At 37.7% G+C, this 23,474-nt stretch overlaps 1 protein-coding gene across 1 annotated transcript in view; it reads left to right on the top strand.

Moving 5' to 3' along the window:
• The window catches only part of CYBB (cytochrome b-245 beta chain), a 58,590-nt gene that overhangs the window by 33,534 nt on the left and 1,582 nt on the right, over positions 1 to 23,474 (top strand). The window contains exons 11-12 of the mRNA XM_070750551.1: positions 9,276 to 9,422; positions 12,544 to 12,668. Coding sequence (XP_070606652.1) covers positions 9,276 to 9,422; positions 12,544 to 12,668 — 272 coding nt within the window. The remainder of the gene's footprint in view (positions 1 to 9,275; positions 9,423 to 12,543; positions 12,669 to 23,474) is intronic.

Genomic DNA, 23,474 nt, shown 5'->3' with positions numbered 1-23,474 from the left:
ACAATGATGGCAGAAACAGCTGGCAAGGTGTATAAGGATCTCCCTCACTGTGAGCAGAACTTGCCGATTAGAAATAATGAAGAACCGCTCACTCAAAAAAAGCGGATGGAGCTTCATATAACCTCAGCAGCTGGGATGAATAGTAAGGCAGTTTTGACAGCTGTGATTGGCTGGACTCTGGAGGACCAGTTCTGGCAAAGCAGGAGGCCCCTGCTAGCCTCAACCCTGGTGTGTTGAACAGCACTGGGGAGGCAGATGTGACTAATTTCACTGGTACTCACAGATGTTTAAAAGAGAAATATTTCTCACCTCAGAACTGACTAGCCTAAGAGGGTGAGAGCAATGCATGCATCCTAAGGCTAAGGACTGAACCAAAAGAGGGGAATCCAGGTGTGGGGGCCAAATTTATAGATTTTCAGATTCAGTCCTGATTAACTCAGTGTCATTCCCATCCTTGGAGACTAGCTCCACCTACTATGGAGATTTTTCTATTTTGGCTTAGTGAGACTGAACATCTGCTTGAGTGATGTCTGACACTCATCAGGTATTCAAGCTCACTATAGATAAGAGGGTTTTTTTGAAAAAGCATTAGACTCTTGAAAGTAAAAACATGAGCTTAGTACAATTGAACCTGGGAAAAATAGCTGGGTTTGTCAGCTGTGTATTGATGTTTCTGTTACCCTGAATAAAAAAGAACACCGCATTGGGTGTGCGAAGACATCGCTCTGTCTTCGCAGCACCTTTTCCTTGTCGCAGGGCACGATTTGCGCTCTGTCGGAGCCCGGAGGGTACGATGTAGAACAGGGTGGGTCTCCCGGATCCCTTGGGGCAGATCGCTACTGCCCCAGAGGGTAGGGAAAGCCCCACAGCTGTGACATGGAGAACCGCGTCCCGGCGGCTGCCGGGACGCGGCCATAGTGGCCGTTCCATGAGGAAAGTCAAAAGAAGCCTAAGGAAGTCTTGCAAAGAGACAGATCAGCAGAGAAAAAGAAGATAACAAAGCAGCTCAAGGTAATCTTTTGGTATTTGATACTTACAAGTGAAAAGAGAAGATCTTGAAGTTAAAGGAGAACTATAAATAAAGTTTATAATCTGAAGTGAAATCCATCCGCAAAGGAGGAAAACGGACGGATCTAGTTGCCGTTGTTAAATTGCTTGTTTTCGAAGAAAAAAAAAGAGAGCGATGATTTTATATAATTGGATATTATATAGTGGTTTTTGAATCTTTAAGACTATTTTTATTTTCAAAAGAATTTTTTTTAAAATACTTGGACTGACAGATAAATAGACTGGATGAATTTTCTTACTTGGACTATTTTAGAAATTAATTGAAATAATAAATGAATTACAAATTCCTTCTTAATGAATTTTTACTGTGTTGGATTAAATTTTTGAACCCCTTTTCTATTCTTGTTTGAACTTGGAATATATTTACAATCAAAGAAATAAAGTGGGAAAAGAACTGTAAAAACTTTGGAGGTATGCATTAGAGGACTATTTTTTTTTACATCAGAAGCGTAAGGATCTTAGAAAAGAAAGGAAGAAGGATTAGATTTATTTTCACCTGAACTTTATTTTGGACTCTATAAGTATTTCATTTGATTTTTGCCTTGGACTTTTTATTGTTGGATTTTCATATTGCAATATAACTGTTTTAAATAGTTTTTCTTGCTTGGATTTTTAATAATTTTTACCTTTTTTCTCTGAAAATTAAACTTTGGCCTTACTCTTGGAATCAACACTTTGGAAAAGAAAAAAAACCTAAAATTTAACCCTTCTCAGCTTTTTCTTTATTTTTTATTGTTAAGAAAACATTTCTACACTTTTACATATTTTTACTTCCTTTCATATTTTTATTTTTTCCTTTTATAATATAATAAATTTTTAAATTTTAAATTCCCCTTTATTTTTATATATTTTTTTCTTTTTTTAATATATATTCCTTTGGATTAAATAATTTTAATATTTTTTCTACTGTTTTCTTCTTTTTTTTCACCAAATTAAATTAGATATATAAAATGTGCTAGAAACTTCATTTTTCCCCTCCCTATACCTGGTGCCCCCCTTACCTTAACAAATATAGTATATTATCCATTCAATATCTAAGTGATTGATCTTTCTTTTCTGTTTTTCTCTTGTATTATCAAAATTTCTGCTTCTATTAACTTCTTTTTCTTTCTCTTAAATCTTTCTTTCATATTTTCATCAAATTTAAATTGAACTTAACTTCTTTATTACAACATATTTTCCACATTCCTCCCCTCTCCCTTTTATTTTACATTTTTTGTATTTGCATTATAATTGCTCATTTTCTTTTTAATTGTTGAAAATAATTGCTGCAACTATAACTATAAGAGATTGTTTTAAGAAGTTGTATAATAAGGCTTAAACTCTTGAGATATGAAAGGTTTTTACATGGCACAAATTGTGACTTCGGTGGCAACAACAACAACTCGAAAACAAACATCTACTCCAACTCCAACTCCCACACCCAAAGTATCTCCAACATCATCTCTGCTACAACAAAGGACAATAACAACAATTTTAGTGAAGGAAAAAGAAAAAGAGAAAGAAAATCCACCTGCAGAACTAAATCTTCAGTCTATTCAAGACACACTAGCAAGTATCCAAGACTTTATTCAGAAGACACAAACTAAGACAAAAACCCAACTAGAAACAAATAAAGAGGAAGTGAAAAAATACTTTGAAGAAATGAAACAAGAGATGAAAAACGAGATGGGCACTCTGAAAACAGAGATTTAAAAAGAGATTGGTGAACTTAAAACCAAAATCGGCAAAGTTAAAGGGAGTATGAGTGAAATGGACGGAAATATGAAAGTAATATAACAAAATTTACAAGAGAATGAAAAAAGAATAAAAGCAACAGAAGAAAAAGTCCAAGACATGGGACAGAAGGTAGAAAAATATGAAGAACATAATTATGCCGCCTGTAGAAGCTTCGATGAAGCAATAACCAATCTTGAACTCCAATCCGCATCACATGGCCTGAGATTTCAAAATATAGAGGAAGAAAGAGATGAAGATTTATCAGCAAAAATGGCAGAAATAATAGGCAAAATTTTACAAGCTTATCCAGGAGAACTGATAAGAGAAATAGATGAAGTTTACAGAGTCCAAACAGGATATGTAAGATGGCACAACTTACCAAGAGAAGTACACATTAAGTTTGCAAGAAGAATAATCAAAGACGATATCTTAAAACAGGCAAAAAATCAGACCTGGAAATACAAAGGGAAAGACATCACAATTTTGAAACAAGTTCCTAAGAGGGTAAGAGAAAGCAGAAGAGAATATTACTTCCTCACAAGTGTTTTAATTAAAAAGAACATTGTTTTTCGATGGTTGGTACCGGAAGGCCTTATCTTAACTTGGCAAGCAATGAAAGTCAAGATAGAGAGTGTGGACCAAGCAAGAGCTTTTTTCGCACAAAGTGGATTGGACAAGATTGATCAATTTCAGATAGAACTCAAGGGTAAAGAAGAAGGGGGCCACCAGTAAGGAAAGGGGAGAAACACAAGAAGTTAAAAAGAAACAACCTCAGGTCCAACAAGAATTGGTCTTAGATACTAGACTGCGTGTACCGAAAGAAACCAAAAAATATTATAAATAAAGATGTCACACGACTTGAAAATCTTTTCAGTCAATGTTAATGGTTTGAATAATCCAAAGAAAAGAAATCAAATATTGGCTAAACTCAAGAAACAAAAAGCACAAATAAACATTTTACAAGAAGTCCATATTAAAAAATTAAAGAGAAGCCTTCTTAACAATTCAAAACTGGGGAAATTATATACTAGTTTGGCAAATCAAAAGAGGAGTGGCAATGTATATTGATGAAATAATTGAATCCAAACAAATATATAGTGACCGTGAAGGTAGAATTTTAATGGTACAATTGGATTTAGAAACAAAACCTCTCGTAATTGACTCAATTTATGCACCAAATGACAACCAAGTTTTTTTTATAAAGACTTCCATGACAAAATAAATGAATTATCAATAGAAAATATGATAATAATAGGAGATTTCAATGCAATCTCAGATAACCAAATGGATTACACAGGGGGGAAAAAAGAGAAGAAAAAAAAGGTAATTTTACCTACAACATTTTGGACAATGCACACAGAATTATTATTAACAGATATATGGCGTGAATATCATTTAAATAATAAACAATATACTTTTTATTCCAACCCGCACAAAACCTGGTCCAGGACTGATATGGCTTGGGCCCCAGCACATATAATGGAAAAGATTAGATATCGAGACTGAAACTAATAGCTGGGCCGATCATAATCCCTTAGTTATATATTGGAAAGTAAAAGAAAAACAAATAATTGGTCGATGAATAGAAATACTGTATAGTAAAGGATCCCGAGTATAAAAAATGGATAGAGAAAGAATTAGAGTGGTTTTTTTAAATAAATAAAAATAATGATACCACCCCATAAAATCTTTGGGACACAACAAAGGCATATATATGTGGGTTAACAATTTCCTTCATGGCAAAAAAAAAATAAAGAGAAGAAAATACAGCATCAAGAATTAGAGGAAGAATTGAAAAAATTAGAATCGAAAATGCCAAAAGACAAATATGATGATAAAGTTAAAAACCAGAGAGAAGTAATAAAACACAAACTAAGGTTGATAGAACAAGAATCAATGGTAAAAAAAATAAAAAGAGCGAAACAGGAATATTTTGAGCACACAAATAAACCAGGAAGATGGTTGGCATATAAACTTAGGAAAGAGAGGGAAAATAAAATTATTAAAAAATTAATAGATACTAAAGGCGTAATAAGACATAGAACAGAGGGAAAAAAAGGAAATAGCATTAGAATTTTACAGGAAACTATATGAGAAAGAAGAAATAAAGGAAGATTCAATTTTTGATTATTTAAGGACTATAGATTTACCAGCTTTAACCGAAGTTCAAGCCTATTACAGAAATAGAATTAAGACAATCTATTAAAAAACAGAAAAATAACAAAGTGATGGTCCCAGATGCGATACCTACAGAATTTTATAAGTTGGACATTGAAATACTTTTTTCAAATATTTTAGAAATATATAACCAAATAATAGCAGAAGGTAAACTACCCAAAACATGGTCATAAACTTTAATACATAAAGTGGGAACTGAGAAGGAAAAAAATTGAAAATTACAGGCCAATACCACTGTTAAATGTGGATTATAAAATTTTTATATCAATTTTTGCTATTAGGTTTAAAAATATTATAAATGGAATAATACATGGAGATCAAAACAGATTTTTACCAGGAAGACAAATAAAAAATAATTTAAGAACAGTAGTAAATGCGTTAGAATATTATGAGCAACATCCAGATAAACAAATGTCACTTATATTTTTAGACACTAAAAAAGCGTTCGACAATGTAGATTGGAATTTTATGAAAATACAATTGAATAAGATGGAGGTAGGAACCAAATTCTTCAATATAATAGACACTATATATTCTGAACAATCAGCTAGAATTATAATAAATAGTGAGCAAACAGAAAAATTAGCAATACAAAGAGGAGTGAGACAAGGTTGCCCAATATCACCATTATTATTTATCTTAACATTAGAAGTTTTATTGAGAAAAATAAGAGCAGAAAGGGAAATACAAGGATTGAAGATTAAAAAAGAAATTTATAAAGTACAAGCTGATGTAGTCTAAAGGTTAATAAATTTAATAGAAGAATACGGGAACGTCACAGGTTTGAAAATAAATAAAGAAAAGACACAGATACTAACAAAAAATATGACAGAGACACAGAGAAAATATTTAGAAAATTTAACAAATATGAAAGTCACAAAAAAAGTGAAATACTTAGGCATATGGATGACCTCCAAAGCCATATCTTTAAAAAATGACAACTACATAAAATTGTTAGGACAGATTAAAAAGGATTTGGAAATTTGGAATAATTTGCAATTATCACTAGTTGGAAGAATTTCTACAATTAAAATGAATATCTTCCCTAAAATTTTATTCCTTTTTCAAGTTATCCCAATCAATCCCGGACCAATTTTTTTTGCAGAGTTAAATAGTATAACAAAAAAAATGTATATGGCAAGGCAAGAAACCAAGAATAAATCAAAATTCATTAGAAGACCGTAAAGAAAGAGGAGGCCTAGGCCTCCCAAATTGGAAATTATATTACCAAGCTACTGCTCTAACGTGGATAAAAGAATGGTTAACTCTGGAAAACCAAAGATTACTCAATCTAGAAGGCCATGATTTAATGTTAGGCTGGCACGCCTTTATATGGTATGAAAAGTTGAAATCCCATTCATATTTTAAAAGTAATATTATCAGAAAAGCACTGATTGACGTTTGGAATAAAATAAAGAAATTCATTTCTTAGTAATGCCAGAATGGATCTCACCAATTGAGGCCATTTCGCACCCGAACTTTTTAAAAGATGGGAAGATATGGAAATATAGGGACTTATTGGATAATCAATTAAAATTAAGAACTAAACAAGAATTACAAGAGATTGGTATTGATTTGGATTGGTGGCAGTATGCACAGATTAGTTCTAGATATCAAAAGGATATCAAAACTTATATTTTCAAAAAAGAAAATAATATATTGGGTAAATTGTTAACTCAAAATCAAGGGAAACTAATTGGAAATGTATATAAATATTTAATAAACTATAGAACGATAGGTTGACTATTGAAAGATAATATGATCAGTTGGTGCAATTTTTTTTGAAAAGAAATAAATCTGGAAACATGGGAAAAGGTATGGGTATATAATTGGAAAATAACAAAATCAATTACTTTCAAAGAAAATCAAATTAAGATGTTTTATAGATGGCATCTCCCACCATATAGGATTTCTAAAATGTTTCCTAATGTTTCTCCCACCTGTTGGAAATGTAAAAAAGAAATTGGCACATACTTTCATACATGGTGGACTTGCCTTGAAGCCAAGAATTATTGGAATAAAGTAGAGAAATGGTTAAAGGAAATAATGAACGAGAAGATTAGAAAGACTCCAGAATTCTTCCTATTAGGTATCTCAGATATGAAATATAAAAAAGAAATATATTATTTAATAATTCACATTTTAGTTGCGGCAAGGATTACATTTGCGCAGAAATGGAAAGAAAAGGAAATACCAAAAGATGAAGAAGTATTTTTAAAAAATCATGGAATGTGCAGAATTAGATATGATGACAAGGCGTTTGAACAATCAAGTGTAAACAGAATTTTACAAAATATGGGGCAAAGTGTATAAATGGTGGAATCTTAAAAAATAGTTTTAAAATTGTATATGAATAAATTTAAAACCATTTGAATTTATTAAATTGAATATATATATAGTAGAAAATTAAGAAATTAAAAAGATAAGGTTTCTAGATTGAATAAGTGATTTTAATTATTTCATAGTATTGTTATAATAGATATAAAGTAGTAGATTAAAAATAGTATACAGTGATCCCCCGCTCGTTGCGAGGGTTCCGTTCCAGGAGCCCCCGCAACGAGCGGGTTTTCGCGAAGTAGCGATGCGGAAGTAAAAACACCATCTGCGCATGTGCAGATGGTGTTTTTACTCCCACAGCGCTAGCGAGGAGCCGAAGATTGGGGGCGGCGCAGCTGTTTGCCGCAGGCATGGGGGGCTTCCTAGCAGCCCCCCAAACCCGGGTTGGGGGTCCGGGGGGCGCTGTCTCTCGGCGCTTTCGAGCTGAGTCCGGGAGCTAACTCGCTCCCGGACTCAGCTCGAAAGCGCCGAGAGACAGCGTGGACAGGCCCGTTCCTTGGCGCTGTCTCTCGGCGCTTTCGAGCTGAGTCCGGGAGCGAACTCGCTCCCGGACTCAGCTCGAAAGCGCCGAGAGACAGCGTGGACAGGCCCGTTCCTTGGCGCTGTCTCTCGGCGCTTTCGAGCTGAGTCCGGGAGCGAACTCGCTCCCGGACTCAGCTCGAAAGCGCCGAGAGACAGAGTGGACAGGCCCGTTCCTTGGCGCTGTCTCTCGGCGCTTTCGAGCTGAGTCCGGGAGCGAACTCGCTCCCGGACTCAGCTCGAAAGCGCCGAGAGACAGCGTGGACAGGCCCGTTCCTTGGCGCTGTCTCTCGGCGCTTTCGAGCTGAGTCCGGGAGCGAACTCGCTCCCGGACTCAGCTCGAAAGCGCCGAGAGACAGCGTGGACAGGCCCGTTCCTTGGCGCTGTCTCTCGGCGCTTTCCAGCTGAGTCCGGGAGCGAACTCGCTCCCGGACTCAGCTCGAAAGCGCCGAGAGACAGCGTGGACAGGCCCGTTCCTTGGCGCTGTCTCTCGGCGCTTTCCAGCTGAGTCCGGGAGCGAACTCGCTCCCGGACTCAGCTCGAAAGCGCCGAGAGACAGCGTGGACAGGCCCGTTCCTTGGCGCTGTCTCTCGGCGCTTTCCAGCTGAGTCCGGGAGCGAATTCGCTTCAGGACTCAGCTCGAAAGCGGCGAGAATGAACGGCGTGGGCGGGCGAAGGGCGGGCGGCAGCGAGGAGTTTGCGTGGGCGGTGGGGAAACTCCTCGCTGACGCCAGCAAGAGGGGGAAGACCCAGGAAAGCCACCCAGCAGCTGATCTCCCGGTTGCCATCTACGCATGCGTGCCCATAGAAAAAACGCACGCATGCGTAGATGGTATTTTGACTTCCGGGTTGAAAAATCGCGAAGTACCCTGTTCGCAATGGTTGGGGACGCAATAAACGGGGGATCACTGTAATCACAGAGTATTTTTGCAATTTTAGTAATTTTAAATGTAATTTTTATTTGTTTAAATAATTGACTAACTAGTTTAATTATATTATCAAAATAATATTTTAGAAATAAATTGAAATTTTTTTATAGACATGAGAACTCATTTGAGTTATATGAATTATAACATAAAAATGGAAATATAGAGGTAAATTTAGTAAGAACGTAGAATATTATAAACTGTATTTCTGTATTGATCTGACTATAGTTAGACTTTTCTTTTTGTATTAGTTAGACTTCTATGACGAGCGGAGCAATGGTAGCTCCTTTAAATGTTAAATGTTGTCCACCTTGTCTGTTTAAAGAAAAATAATAAAAATATTATTAAAAAAATAAAATAAAATATTTCTGTCCTTTCATCTCCATGCTAGGTTGATATCTATATTATTATAGCCAAGGGATTGTTGGATGTCACAGTACTTTGTAGGTTTGGGGGGGCAGGAGTAAACAAAGTTACCTAACTAAAGAGGTACTAATAAGGTGAACATGTTCAATTTTATTTCCTCAGATCTATTTTTATTGGCTCTGCCGTGATACCCATGCCTTTGAATGGTTTGCTGATCTCTTACAATCAGTGGAGGCTCAAATGCAAGAAAAGAATCAGACAGATTTTCTCAGTTACAACATCTATCTTACTGGCTGGGATGAATCTCAGGTAACTATTGAATCAGAGCAATTAGATCTTTAGGAAAAGCAGGCAATCACTGCATATCCCTTTAGATTGTGGGACTGGATCCAGAGTTGCTACTGCCCATGAATCCAATAGGTTTTTATTGGCCATTTTCACTAATTGTCACATTATGGATTCCACCACTAAGGCACCATCAAAAATATTTGAAAAGTAAATATTGTAAAAGACAGATGCAACAGATATAGATTTACCAACAGATTTACCACTTGTTTCATGGATAATTGTGACTATGCTGTTCTGAGACTAAAATGTTATTGCTGAGAATCAAATGGAAGTGGATATCATCAATGCAAAGGATTCAAGCAAGCATATTTATTATAGCAATGCAAATGTTTCAAAAGAGACTCTTCAGAATGCATGGGATGGCAGTGTGTATGAAGCTGCTTTTTAAGAGGTTAATGCAGTAGCCAGCAGCATCTTCTTCCAGGCAGGCATGACTGCTTCCAACCTGTTCCAACTATTTTTTCATGCACATAACAGCCATTCTATTGAGCTTGCTTGTGGAGGGAGAATTAGCAACAGTTTCGGGGGGGCGGGGAGTGGAGGGAAGAGGAAGAGTATCTGGTTAAGATGTCGATCAAGGCAGATTCCTAGCTACATTAGTGGAGACTAGTGACAGGGGAAATATAAAAAACCTATGATTAGAGACAGGATTAGAGGCAACCAAACTAAAAGAACTGAAATAGAGTAAGTCCCAAAAATAAATATAATAGTAATTAGGGTCTAGGCCAGCGGAACCAGAGGAAAAAAGAAAAATGGACTAATTTCATGGTCCCAGAGATCTGAGGAAAAAAGAGATCAGAAAGAGATCTCAATAAGAAGAGATCAGAAAAAAACTACAGATCTTAATCAAATTGAATTGATTACTACCGGAGATAAAATAATTAGAGAAATGAGATAACTGAAGAAACGAGCAGATGGCCAAGCAGATTCCTGTGACTACTGTAAGATTTCCCCAGAGAGTGATCCCACAGCAGAGCAACCGATTCTGGGAGCCCTGTGCTGCACCAGTCCTGTGGAGCTTGTGTGCATGCACCAGCCCTGAGGAGCGCATGCCTGTTCTGGAACTGTGTTCATGTGCCTGTCCTTAAGCCCTGCAGAGCCCAGCATGTACCTGCACCTTCCCCTAAGTCCAGCATGTGCCAGTATCTCCCCTGGAGCCCAGCGTATGCCTGCATCTTCTCTGAAGCCCAGCGTGTATCTGCATCTTCCCTGAAGCCCAGCATGTTCCTGTATCTTGGAGCCCAGAGTCCTGTGAGGAGTATGCTTGCCCCGAAGCCTCTGAGCCCTGATGGATCACACTGCCCTGAAACCCCAGCGTGTGCCTGAAGTCTTTCCGAGCTCTGCTAAGCACTAGGCGACTGAACTATGAGGCAAACAAAGAGAAGCACTTCCCAAGAGAAAGGTGTTGATCCCCAAGAGAAGAAAGCGCTATATCCAATTTCCAGGAGGAAAAAGTGCTAGAGAAAGTCACCAGCCATTTCCAAAGCACCATTCAGAAATGGGATTTTAAAGAAGAGACTTACATTACAGTATAGTTTATTGCCTTGTTAACTAATTAATCACTTACAGTTTGATTGACACTGGAGGAAAGTTTATCCCAACAGATCTACTGACTGACTAGCTAACTTAATTAGCTACTTTAGTTAATTGATTAAACAACCGATTTATTATCTATCTAATTTAATCAAACAATTGTCTATCATAGTGATTAATTGTTGGTTTTGATCATTTAATTGAAAGGACAAATGAATCATTAGCTAATTTAATCAGTTGACTGTCTATCATAGTGAATAATTAATGTTATTGATTATTGATCAGTGTAATATACATCAAGTGATAAATTAACAAGTGATCAAATAATATATAACAACAAATAAGAATTATCTACCATGCCGTGCAGAAAATCCAAACAATCAATATAGAATGATATCCCTACTAATAATGACAACTAAATCATGCATATGCTATAAATGTTCTGAAACTATCAAGAAAAATGAAGATATCATAAAAGTCATCAACGTGACAATCATGTCCACCTTTTCTGCCTTGTAGTCAGCATACTACAAACAGCTGCTATGTTTCTTTATCTCTGTCCATCATGTTTACTTAAGCTAAACAATTTAACAGTCCTCTCTAATAGAGGACTACTCCGCCCTGAACTCCGCCTCCTCCCCCACCACTGTGCTGGAGGCTGCCCCCTGGAGCCGGGGGCGATGGGCCCGGGCTCGGCCCTGAGCTCCACCTCCTCCCCCACCACCGCACTGGGGGCTGTCCCCTAATTTTTTTCCTTATTTATTTATTTGTTTGTTTATTTATTTATTTATTTTTGACTTCTATGCTGCCCAGTCCCAAAGGGACTGCCGCTCAGATACTATACTTTTCCGCCCACACCGAAAAAAAATTAGAGGGAACACTGGTCCAGGACATGCTCCAGAGCATAAGCTAACAATGTGTGATTTATTACCTGCTTTTATGACTCCTGGCTAGCACTGATTAGCCCATACATTTTAGAATAACTTGTGGAATGTTTTTATGATACTACCAAGCTAATCTACTTAATTGCTAAAGATAGAGATGAGGAAAGAAAACACTGCGTGCAAAGTTGGTATATTAATGAGGGAAATAAGCAGAAATAAAGAAGAGGTGTTTTTACAATGAGATGCATTGAGCAATCATTTATTCCAATTATTATCTGTATGAGCCTGAAACCAGAACAATATTCACATTAAGGCAAGCCATCAGGAAATATTGAGAGGCATCTTCCTTAGTTTTTCCTCCAACATATGCAGTACGTATTTGTTGGTTTAGTGTTATATTTTTCTCTGTTGGATACTGTGGGTTATTTGGAAATTATCATTTGGAACCAATCTTTCTCTCCCTCTTTTTTATATCAAACATAATAACTCTTCTAATCTTTCCCAATCTGTTTCCTTCAGGTTGTATTGGATTTCAACTTCTGTGGTTTCTGCTGGCTAGAAATTACAACTGGAATACAAAAACTTTCCTAATTATCTTCCAGTTTGTTACAAAAAGTTACCTAACAATCTTCTAATAAGGTTATTTCTTGCTTTTAACTTTCAAGGCGACTCATTTTACAATGCATCATGATGAGGAGAAAGATGTGATTACAGGCTTGAAGCAAAAAACTCAGTATGGAAGACCAAATTGGGAAAATGAGTTCAAAACAATTGCAGGCCAACATGCAAAGTAGGTTTGTTGTGCAATTATTAAATTTTATTATATCAGTATATAACTACTTTTGTTTCATTGGTTTAATAAGTGCTGGTTCCTGTTGATTTTTGCCACTTTGGACTTAGTGCAAAATTTGTGGTGGGACTGAATATTGTCTTACCTGAACATTCTTTCTATGTGCAACCACTGTCTGTTTGCCAGGGACTGAGTAAAAAATATCTGCCATATCACCTCCTTGGCTCTACTGAGGAAGTTGTTTTATTAAGGCGTAGACATGCAGGGAGTCCAAAAATGGAGAATCTAAAATGTCCATACCATGCATAGCATGCATAGAAGAAACATTCAGGTAAGACAATGTTCATTCTTCTGTGCGCTGCTTGGAGAGTCCAAGCATAGGATGTACCCAAGCCCAAGAGCGGGAAGAAGGTTGGTCCAGGTCCCTGAAGTGGAGTAAACTCTTTGCAGTACCCCCTTGCTAAACGACACCTCTGCAGAAGCGAAGGAATCCAGCTAATAGTGTCTAATGGTGATGGTGATATCCAGGTTGCCGCCCAGCAAATGTCCTCAATGGAGGCTTGTGTGGCCCATACCACTCTAGTGGCCACACTCCTTCTTGAATGAGAGGTTATGCAGCCTGGTAACAAAGTGGCCTTGATCTCATAAGCCTTTGTGATGCATGATTTTAACCAGCATCCCACTGCTGAAGGTGAAACTTTTTTCCCCATTGATGTTGGTTGAAAAGACATGAATAAGGATTAGGATCTATGAAATGGCAGCCATCCATTTAATATACATGTGAAGGACTCTTTTGACATCCAAGATATGCCATTTTTCTCCTGAGGGTAAACAGGATTTGGGCAGAAATTAGGTAAAATAAATTCTTGGGCTCTGTGGAACCATGAATTGACTTTCAGAATAAAGGATGGATCTAGTCAAAGAACCACCCTGTTGGGATGGAAAATACATGTCAGAGTGAACCGATAGTGCAGCCAGTTCTGAGATTCTCCTGGCAGAGATAATTGCCATGAGGAAAGCTACCTTAAGTGTCAGGAACCGAAGACTGGTAATTTTCAATGGTTTATACAGTGAAGCCATCAGAGCCTGCAAGAACAGAGTAAGATCCCAGGATGGATAATGATGCATTGTTGGTTTCAAATTAGAAGCTCCCTTGAGGAAATTGCAGGATGATGAGATAGAGATTGAAGGCCATCAAATACTAAGACTGTGGACACTACCACTGGAGGGTGTTTGGAGATAAACCCCATCCTGCAGAAAGGCCAAAACCTGTGGAATCAACACTGATATTAGAATGATATTGTATTTGGAACAAAACTGACAAAATTCCAACAAGGTAGCCTTATAGATGCAATTAATGGATGTGTATCTGGAAGCCTCGATGGTGTGGATCACCCTCCCAGAAAACTCATTTTTCCTCAAGATATCCCTTTTAAGTGCCATATAGCCAATTGCAACCATTGGGCATCTGGATGGAGCACTGTCCCTGGCTGAGCAATATCCCGTGATCAGGAATCCTCCAGAGACGAAACACTGAGATGCTGGCCAGATCCGCATATCAAGGACGTCTGGGCCAATAAGGTGCTACTAACAGAATTTCTGCCTTCTCTGCCAGCAGTTTCCTTATCACTTTTGGAATAAGAGCAGGGGGAGAGGCATATAGCAGGCCTTGTGGCCACAAGCTGCATAAAGCATTGATCCCTTCCACTCCCAGTACCACGAATCTGGAGAAGAACCTGGGAAGATGAGTGTTTGATAGATGGCCAACAAGACCCCACTGGTTGGTCGAATTTGTGGGAGAGAGCTTTGGACAGATCCAGGTGCAAATGCCACTCCAAATGATCAATAGTGATCCTGCTCAGCCAATCCACTTGCAAGTTCAATGTCCTACATATGTGTTCCTCCCTGATGAAATGGATGTGACATTCTGCCCAGAGAGCCATGCTCTGTGCTTCCTGAATGAGGTTTAGGTTTAGGTTTAGGTTTATTGGATTTATATGCCGCCCCTCTCCGCAAACTCGGGGCGGCTCACAACAATAATAAAAAACAGTACAGTACATAATACCAAATCCAATGCCCACCCATCTAGTTACAATTTAAATTAATAATCTCATAAAAACAGTATATATAAAAAACAGGCACACAGTCAATCAATCAACAAAACAACATGGGCAAGGGGGAGGTGTTTTAGTTCCCCCATGCCTGACGGCAAAGGTGGGTCTTAAGGAGTTTACGAAAGGCAGGGAGGGTGGGGGCAATCCTAATCTCAGGGGGGAGCTGGTTCCAGAGGGTCGGGGCCCCCACAGAGAAGGCTCTTCCCCTGGGTCCCGCCAGACGACATTGTTTAGTCGACGGGACCCGGAGAAGGCCAACTCTGTGGGACCTAACCGGTCGCTGGGATTCGTGCGGCAGGAGGCGGTCCCGAAGATATTCTGGTCCAGTGCCATGAAGGGCTTTATAGGTCATAACCAACACTTTGAATTGTGACCGGAAACTGATCGGCAGCCAATGCAGACTGCGGAGTGTTGGAGTGATATGGGCATACTTGGAGAAGCCCATAATTGCTCTCGCAGCTGCATTCTGCACGATCTGAAGTTTCCGAACACTTTTCAAAGGTAGCCCCATGTAGAGAGCGTTACAGTAGTCGAGCCTCGAGGTGATGAGGGCATGAGTGACTGTGAGCAATGACTCCCGGTCCAAATAGGGCCGCAACTGGCGCACCAGGCGAACCTGGGCAAACGCCCCCCTCGCCACAGCTGAAAGGTGTTTTTCTAATGTGAGCTGTGGATCGAGGAGGACACCCAAGCTGTAAAAATAGAACGAAGAAATAAGGATTTAAGGATTTAAGAACGACTTGAGAAGGACTAAATTTTAAAAACCTTATTTTTCCTTTTTGCCACCTTTGGAATTACTTATATTGAATATATTATTCAAACATTTACTGATTTCTTTTTTCTTTTTTACATTTTTACATTTACATTTCTCCTCTTTTTTGTTATATCTCATATAGGGTTTTTTCCCCTTTCATTACAGATAGTCAAGGTATAGAATGATATGCTAGATTTTTAGTTTCCTCCGTCTCGGTCTGGTATACCCCCAAATTTACATAATCAGATTGTTCTATATAAGTGCTTGGTTTTTTCTTTCTTCTTTTCTTTTCTCTTTGTATTTTTAATACATTGTTCCTTACATAGATTAAATAGTATAATAGACAGGATTAAGATTTATAATTAATTGATTAATTATATAAGGTTGTATTTTTTTCTTCTTTTCTTCTTTTTTCAATATCTTCTTTAATTTAATATTATTTAATTTCTTTTTTTTTTCTTGCTCTCTCTTTAATTTTTTAAAATACATATATAACAAATTTGCAGATAAGTTTATTGATAGATATTTGATTTATAGATATGAAAACAATTAATTCAGAGTGTGTTTTTAAAAAGTAGTGACATAGTCTTTTTAATTAAGCTTTTTTCTTTTTTTTATTATAATATGAGTATTTCCCTTTTGAGTGCCTTGCCTTTTTATTGTACTGTATTACTATTCAGTTAGATTATAGCTGTTGTAAATAATATAACTTTATTATTAACTAAAATAGAAAGTAAGTCAAGATATTATATAATAAATTTGATGCTAGGTTGGAAATCTCTGGAGACATGAGAGGCTCTTCCAGGATGCAAAGTACAACTACCATCACAACAACAACAAAAAAACAGACATCCACTCCAACTTCTATCCCAAAGGTATCCCCAATATCATCTCCACTACAACAAAGATCAATAACAATAATGTTGGGCAAGGATAAAGAAAAAGAAAAGGAGAAAACCCCGACAGAACCAAACTTTCAGACTATTCAAGATACCTTGGCTATTATTCAAGACTTCATGCATAAAACCCAAATTTCAATGGATACAAATAGAGAAGAAGTGAAAAAATATCTGGAAGAAATGAAAAATTTAGATGGGAGATTTGAAAACTGAAATAGGAGACCTCAAAATGGAAATGGGAGACCTCAAAACTAAAATAGGAGAAGTAAAAGGAAGCATGAAGGAGATGGATGGCAACATAAAAGTTATACAGCAAAATTTACATGAATGAAAAAAGAATGAAAACAATGAAAGATAAAGTCGAGGATGTAGGACAAAAGATGGAAGAATACGAAGAACATAGTTACATAATTAACAGAGGCTTTGATGAAGCAATAACCAATTTGGAATTACGATCCGCCTCACCTGGATTGAGATTTCAAAATGTAAGTGAGGAGAAAGATGAAGACTTAACAGCAAAGATGGCAGAGATAATAGGAGAAATCTTACAGATGGACCCACAAGAACTTATAAGAGAGATATATGAAATTTATAGAGTCCAAACTGGCTATGCATGAAGGCACAACCTAGCAAGAGAGGTCCATATTAAGTTCTCCAGGAGAATAATCAGAGATGTTTTAAAACAGGCAAGAAATCAAACTTGGAAGCACAAAGGGAAAGATATTATAATTTTGAAACAAGTTCCAAAAAGAGTAAGAGAAAGCAGAAGAGAATACTACTTCCTTACAAGTGTATTAATAAAAGAAAACATAGTTTTCCGATGGTTGGTACCAGAAGGACTTTCTCTAACTTGGTAAGGATTGAGAATCAAGATAGAGAATGTAGAAGAAGCAAGAGCCTTCTTTGCACAAACTGAACTGAATAGAAAAGAACAACTATATAAAGAATCCAAAGATAAAGAGGAAGAAAAGGGGGTGGCCTGCAAAGAGAGGGAGGAAATACAAGATGTCAGAAAGAAACAACCAAAAATTCAACGAGAATTGGTGTTAGGCAGTAGATTGCGAGAACCCAAAGAAACAAAAAAATACTATAAATAGAGATGTCACAAGATTTAAAAATCTTTTCAGTTAATGTAAATGGATTGAATAACCCTGGGAAAAGAAATCAAATATGGATCAAACTCAAGAAACAAAGAGCACAAATAAATATCCTACAAGAAGTTCACATTAAGAAATCAAATAGAAAATTACTCAATAAACCAAAATTAGGGAAAATTTATATGAGCCTAGCGGATCAAAAAAAGAGAGGTGTAGCAATGTATATTGACAAAACAATAGAGTCAAAACAAATATACAGTGATCCCTCGAGTTTCGCGATCTCGATCTTCGCGAAACGCTATATCGCGATTTTTAAAAAAATATTAATTAAAAAAAACCCACTTCCGCGTTTGGCTTTGGGAGTCAGCTGGGAAGCGGCGCGGCTGTTTTAAAAGGTCGCCGCCGGCCTGGGGGCTTCCCAGCACCCCCCCGAACCCCTAATCCGGGTTTGGGGGAGTGCTGGGAAGCCCCCCATGCCGGCGGCGACCTTTTAAAACAGCCGCGCGTCTTCCCAACTGAGTCCTGAAGCCAAACACGGAAGTTCGCCTTTGGCGTTTGGCTTCAGGACTCAGCTGGGAAGCCGCGCGGCTGTTTTAAAAGGTCGCCGCCGGCATGGGGGGCTTCCCAGCACCCCCCAAACCCCCAACCTGGGTCTTCCCGGCCGCCCACGCAAAGGGGAAACCCCGGCTCCTCGCTGATTCCCGCCGCTCACCCGCCCGCCAGCAAGAGGGGAAGACCCAGGGAAGGTTCCTTCAGCCGCCCAACAGCTGATCTGCTCGGTAGCGCAGCAGCAGCGAGGAGCCAAATCGGGGTTTCCCCTTTGCGTGGGCGGCGGGGAACGCAAACTCCACCATCTGCGCATGCGCGGCCATGGGAAAAAGGGCGCGCATGCGCAGACGGTGTTTTTACTTCCGCAACCCTACATTGCGAAAAATCGATTATCGCGAGGGGTCTGGGAATGGAACCCTCGCGATAATAGAGGGATCACTGTATAGTGATAATAGCAGATGGCAAATTACCCAGAACATGGACAGAAACTTTAATAACAGTAATACATAAAGTGGGAACAGAAAAGGAAAAAAAATTATAGACCAATCTCATTACTAAACGTAGACTATAAAATTTTTATATCAATATATGCACTTAGGTTTAAAAATATTATAAATGAAATAATACATGAAGACAAGAATGGATTTTTACCAGGTAGATAAATAAAAATAACTTGAGGACAATTATAAATACCTTAAAATATTATGAACAACACCCCGAAAAACAAATGGCACTTATATTTCTTGATGCCAAAAAAGCATTTGATAATGTAGATTGGACTTTTATGAAAATACAATTAAATAAGATGAATGTGGGAACCAAATTTTTTAATATAATTGATGCGATTTATTCTAACCAATCAGCAAAAATCATAATAAACAATGAACAGAGAGATTAGAAATACAAAGATGAGTTAGACAAGGCTGCCCTATATCACTATTATTATTTATTTTAACATTAGAAACATTATTAATAAAAATAAGAACAGAAAATGATATAAAAGGTTTGAAGATTAAAAAAGAAATATACAAAGTCCAAGCATTTGCTGACGACGTGGTCTTTATAATAGAAGATCCTCTGACATCAATATAAAAATTAATAGACTTAATAGAAGAATATGGGAAAGTAGCAGGTTTGAAAATTAATAAGGAAAAGACACAAATACTTATAAAAAACATGACGGACTTACAGATAAAACAACTAGAAAAATCAACAAATAAAATAACAAATAAAATAACAAAAAAGTAAAATATTTAGGTATTTGGATTTCTTCTAAAGTTATGTCTTTTAAAAATGATAATTATACAAAGCTTTTAGGCCAAATTAGAAAAGACTTGGAAATATGGAACAATTTACAGTTATCTGTAGTAGGAAGAATCTCCACAATCAAAATGAATATTCTTCCCAAAGTATTGTTTTTATTTCAGGTAATCCCAATAAATCTAGGAGGGAATTTCTTTAAAGAATTAACTAAGATTACTAAAAAAAAATATATGGCAAGGTAAGAAACCAAGAATAAAACAAAGTTCATCTGAAGACCGGAAAGAGAGAGGAGGGCTCGCCCTCCCAAATTGGAAGTTATATTACCAAGTGGCAGCACTATCGTGGATAAAAGAATGGCTAACCTTGGAAAATAGAAGATTGCTAAACCTAAAGGGCCACAATTTAATTCTAGGCTTGCATGCCTTTCTATGGTATGAAAAGTCCAAAAGTCCACTCATACTGTAACAGAAACATAATTAGAAAGGCATTAATAGATGTTTGGAATGAGATTTTAAAAACCCACTTTTTAGTAATTCCAGAATGGATTTCACCGATTGAAGCTATTTCTCACCCTAATTTGTTAAAAGAAGGTAAAATATGGAAATATAGAGATTTACTTGATAATCAACTAAAACTGAAAACAAAACAAGAATTACAGGAGTCAGGGGTAGAAATAGATTGGTGGCAGTACGCCCAGATTAATTCTAGATACCAAAAAGATGTGAGAATATTCATATTTAAGAAGGATAATAATATACCTGGGAAATTACTAACTAAAAATCAAGGAAAGTTATATAAATATTTAATAAACTACAAGACGATAGGTTGGATATTAAAAGATAATATGATCAGTTGGGGTAAAAATTTTCGAAAAGAAATAAATCTAGATACATGGGAAAAGGTTTGGATATACAACTGGAAAATAACTAAATCAATCTCTTTTAAAGACAATCAAATTAAGATGTTCTACAGATGGCATCTTCCACCAAATAGGATTTCAAAGATTTTTCCAAGTGTTATATGTTGGAAATGTAAAAAAGAAATTGGCACATATGCATGGTGGACATGCCCAAAATCTAAGATTTATTGGAATAAGGTAGAAAAATGGTTAAAGGAAATTACAAATAAGGAAATAAAAAGACCTCAGAATTTTTCTTATTAGGTATTACTGATACCAAATATAAAAAAGAAACATATTTAATAATTCATATATTAGTAGCAGCAAGAATTGCATTTGCACAAAAATGGAAAGAAAAGGAAATTCCAAAAGACGAAGAGGTCTTTAGGAAGATTATGGAATGTGCAGAATTGGATATGATGATGAGACGGTTAAATAACCAAGTGGAAACAGAATTTTATGAAACTTGGGAGAAAGTTTATAATTGGTGGAATATAAAAAAGGATCATTAAAGATATATTAGGTAGAACATATCGTATAGTGATACTTGATAAATAAGTTTATTTTTAATTGATGTCAATTATTTTAACTATAACTATACTATGACTGGAAAATATTCGAAAGTTTAGATTTCTATGTTATTGTTGTATACAAAGAGATATTTCATTGACAAGTTTACTTTTCTGTATTGATCTAAACTAGAATTAGTCTTTTTTTCTGTATTAAGAAGACTTCTATACTTAGTGGAGCAATGGTAGCTCCTTTACATGTTAAATGTTGTCTGTTTTGTTTTGTCTTATATTTTAAAAAATCAATAAAAATATTTTTTTACAAAAAGAAAGTGTTCTTGAGCTTGCAGAGGAGAGGATGACTGGATGATGATGTCATCCAAGTAACAGTGCAGCCTTATTGGCTTTGCCCTGAGAGCTGCTGCCACTGTAGCTTGGTGAAGGCCAGAAGATTGTTTTGTCTGATGCTGACCCTGATGTTTTGTCAGGATTGATTTGATATTGCATTTTGAACTTTTTATATGTCAAATGGATGTTGTGCTGTTTTAGATTCAGAATAGCTCTCCGCCCCGCCCCACCTGAACTTTTGGGAACCAGGAACAGGATGGAAGAAAAGCCTAGACTTCAATGCAGCTGACTTACAATGGGGGAGTCACACCACGAGTCACTTGGACCTGCAAAAGGGCCAGGAGCCAGACACTCAAAATGGCTGTCTTGCCTGGAAATATTGCTTGCCTCTGTCCCTACCTCCTAACTTTTTATTTATTTGTTTATTTTATTTATTTATTTATTTATTTATTCATTCATTCATATTCCACCCCTCTCCAAGGACTTGGAGGCCTGGAGTCTTGGTGAAAGGGTTGCCGTCTAAAGTATGAAGTCATATGACGATCTGCTTGCCTATGCACATAAGGTAACACCTTCCTCTTATCTCTCAACTAGTATGGAATCCAGGGATTCTTCGAAGAGACTGCCTCCGTTAAAGGGAACAGCAGCCAAGTGCCATTTTGATCACATGGCTGCCTGCCAATGGCAGAGCCAGAGGAAACAGTGGGAAGTTCCATTGGCTGCCATAGCGCTAGACACAAATTTTGCTGTATTAAGGTTGTATCCAATGATGGGCTCCTATGGGAATGGTCAGGAACACAGTTCCAGTAGCAAAATTTGGAGCTCCACCCCAGAGAACCCAATTTGCACTGAAAGATGTTGAAACAAAATGCATAAGCCACGCCCATGGTGTGGTAGTAAAAATTTTGGTAGCCCATCACTGGTTGCATTTGCAGAGAATTCTGCTGCTGCCAGAAGGCTTGTTCAGGTCTTGGTGCAGGTACTTGTCATCTGGCAACACTTTGGACAGCATTTGTCTGATCCATAAAATAGAGTTCCTACTAAAAATGGATGTAGCCATGGCTGCCCTAATTGACCAAGCACAAGCCAAATGCACCTTGCAAGAAGCTATCTCAACCTTGCGATCTTCCAACTTCATTCCCTCCAAGCAATTGGCAAGGAACACAAAAGAAAAGACCAGATTGACTACTGGAGTATCAACCACTGGAAACTGAAGAAGATTTTCCAGTTCTGACCCCATGCTGTAGAGCCACTTGTCATTAGTAATGAGAGAAGTGAGTGAAGCAGGCTGACTCCATTAATGTTGAATAATATCCACAAACATCTTTGGACACCTTTTGCCAGAACCTGCTCAGAAAACACATCTTCTGCTGGGGCAAGGCCCAACTCTGGATCCACCAAGACATTTTACAATCCCATGTCAGTAGTCAACGTAGCCTTGTATAGAAGAGATTTGAACAAAGTGGGTTTAAACTGCCCAGAAAAGGTAGTCTGGTCTTGAACAAGCCCTTCATCCTCAAGAGGTTCTGGTCCAGCAAGCATCCATTCTCTATGATTGAATGATCACTATGAATGGAAGAATGTGCTGAGCAATGGCCCTGCTAGGACGGCCAGACAGACTAATCCTGCAAGGCAGGGGAAACCCCTCTGTGTTGTAACTCTGCAGTAAACCCCTGCAAGATTGCTGAAGAAATAAGATTCCTATTCTCCTGTGGAAGTGAAAATTCCTGGGATGCCTAGCCTGGATCCTTGCTGCAGTTGGGGTAAGCATGGCAATTAGGGGCGTCCTAGCAGCAGACTATGGAGGTACCAAATCAGTTGCTCCTTGGCCACCAAAAGGCTGAGATAGAGGTCTGGAAGCTGCTTCTTCCAAATCTGCAGGCTTATTAGCTATGTCAGGGGACAAATCTCGAGTAGAATCAATTGTTCCAGGGGAGCCCTCCTGATGAGGAAGGGACTCCTCTTGCACAGGAGACAAAGGTCTACTAGTTGCAGCCTGCTGACATGCTTTTTCAAATTGTTTTTCTAGGTATCTCAGATGCCTCTGAACATTAGGTGTTAGATGTTAGGTGACCAGTTTAGGTCTTGAGATATGATAGAACCTAGAAATTTGAAGGTCTGTACTGTTGATACTGTGTTGTCTAGTATTGTGAGAGGTGGAAGGGTGGAAAAGTTTATCCTAAAGTCTACCACCATTTCTACGGTTTTGAGTGTGTTCAGTTCTAGATTGTTCTGGTCACACCAAAGGATAGTTGTTCAACTTCCCATCTATATGCGGATTCATCATTGTCTCGAATGAGTCCGATCACTGTTGTATTATCTGCAAACTTCAGTAGTTTAACAGATGGATCGTTTGAGATGCAGTCATTAGTGTA

Source organism: Erythrolamprus reginae, chromosome 4 (assembly GCF_031021105.1).
Source record: "Erythrolamprus reginae isolate rEryReg1 chromosome 4, rEryReg1.hap1, whole genome shotgun sequence".
Taxonomy (NCBI): domain Eukaryota; kingdom Metazoa; phylum Chordata; class Lepidosauria; order Squamata; family Dipsadidae; genus Erythrolamprus; species Erythrolamprus reginae.
This window is presented reverse-complemented; position numbering and strand designations above follow the sequence as displayed.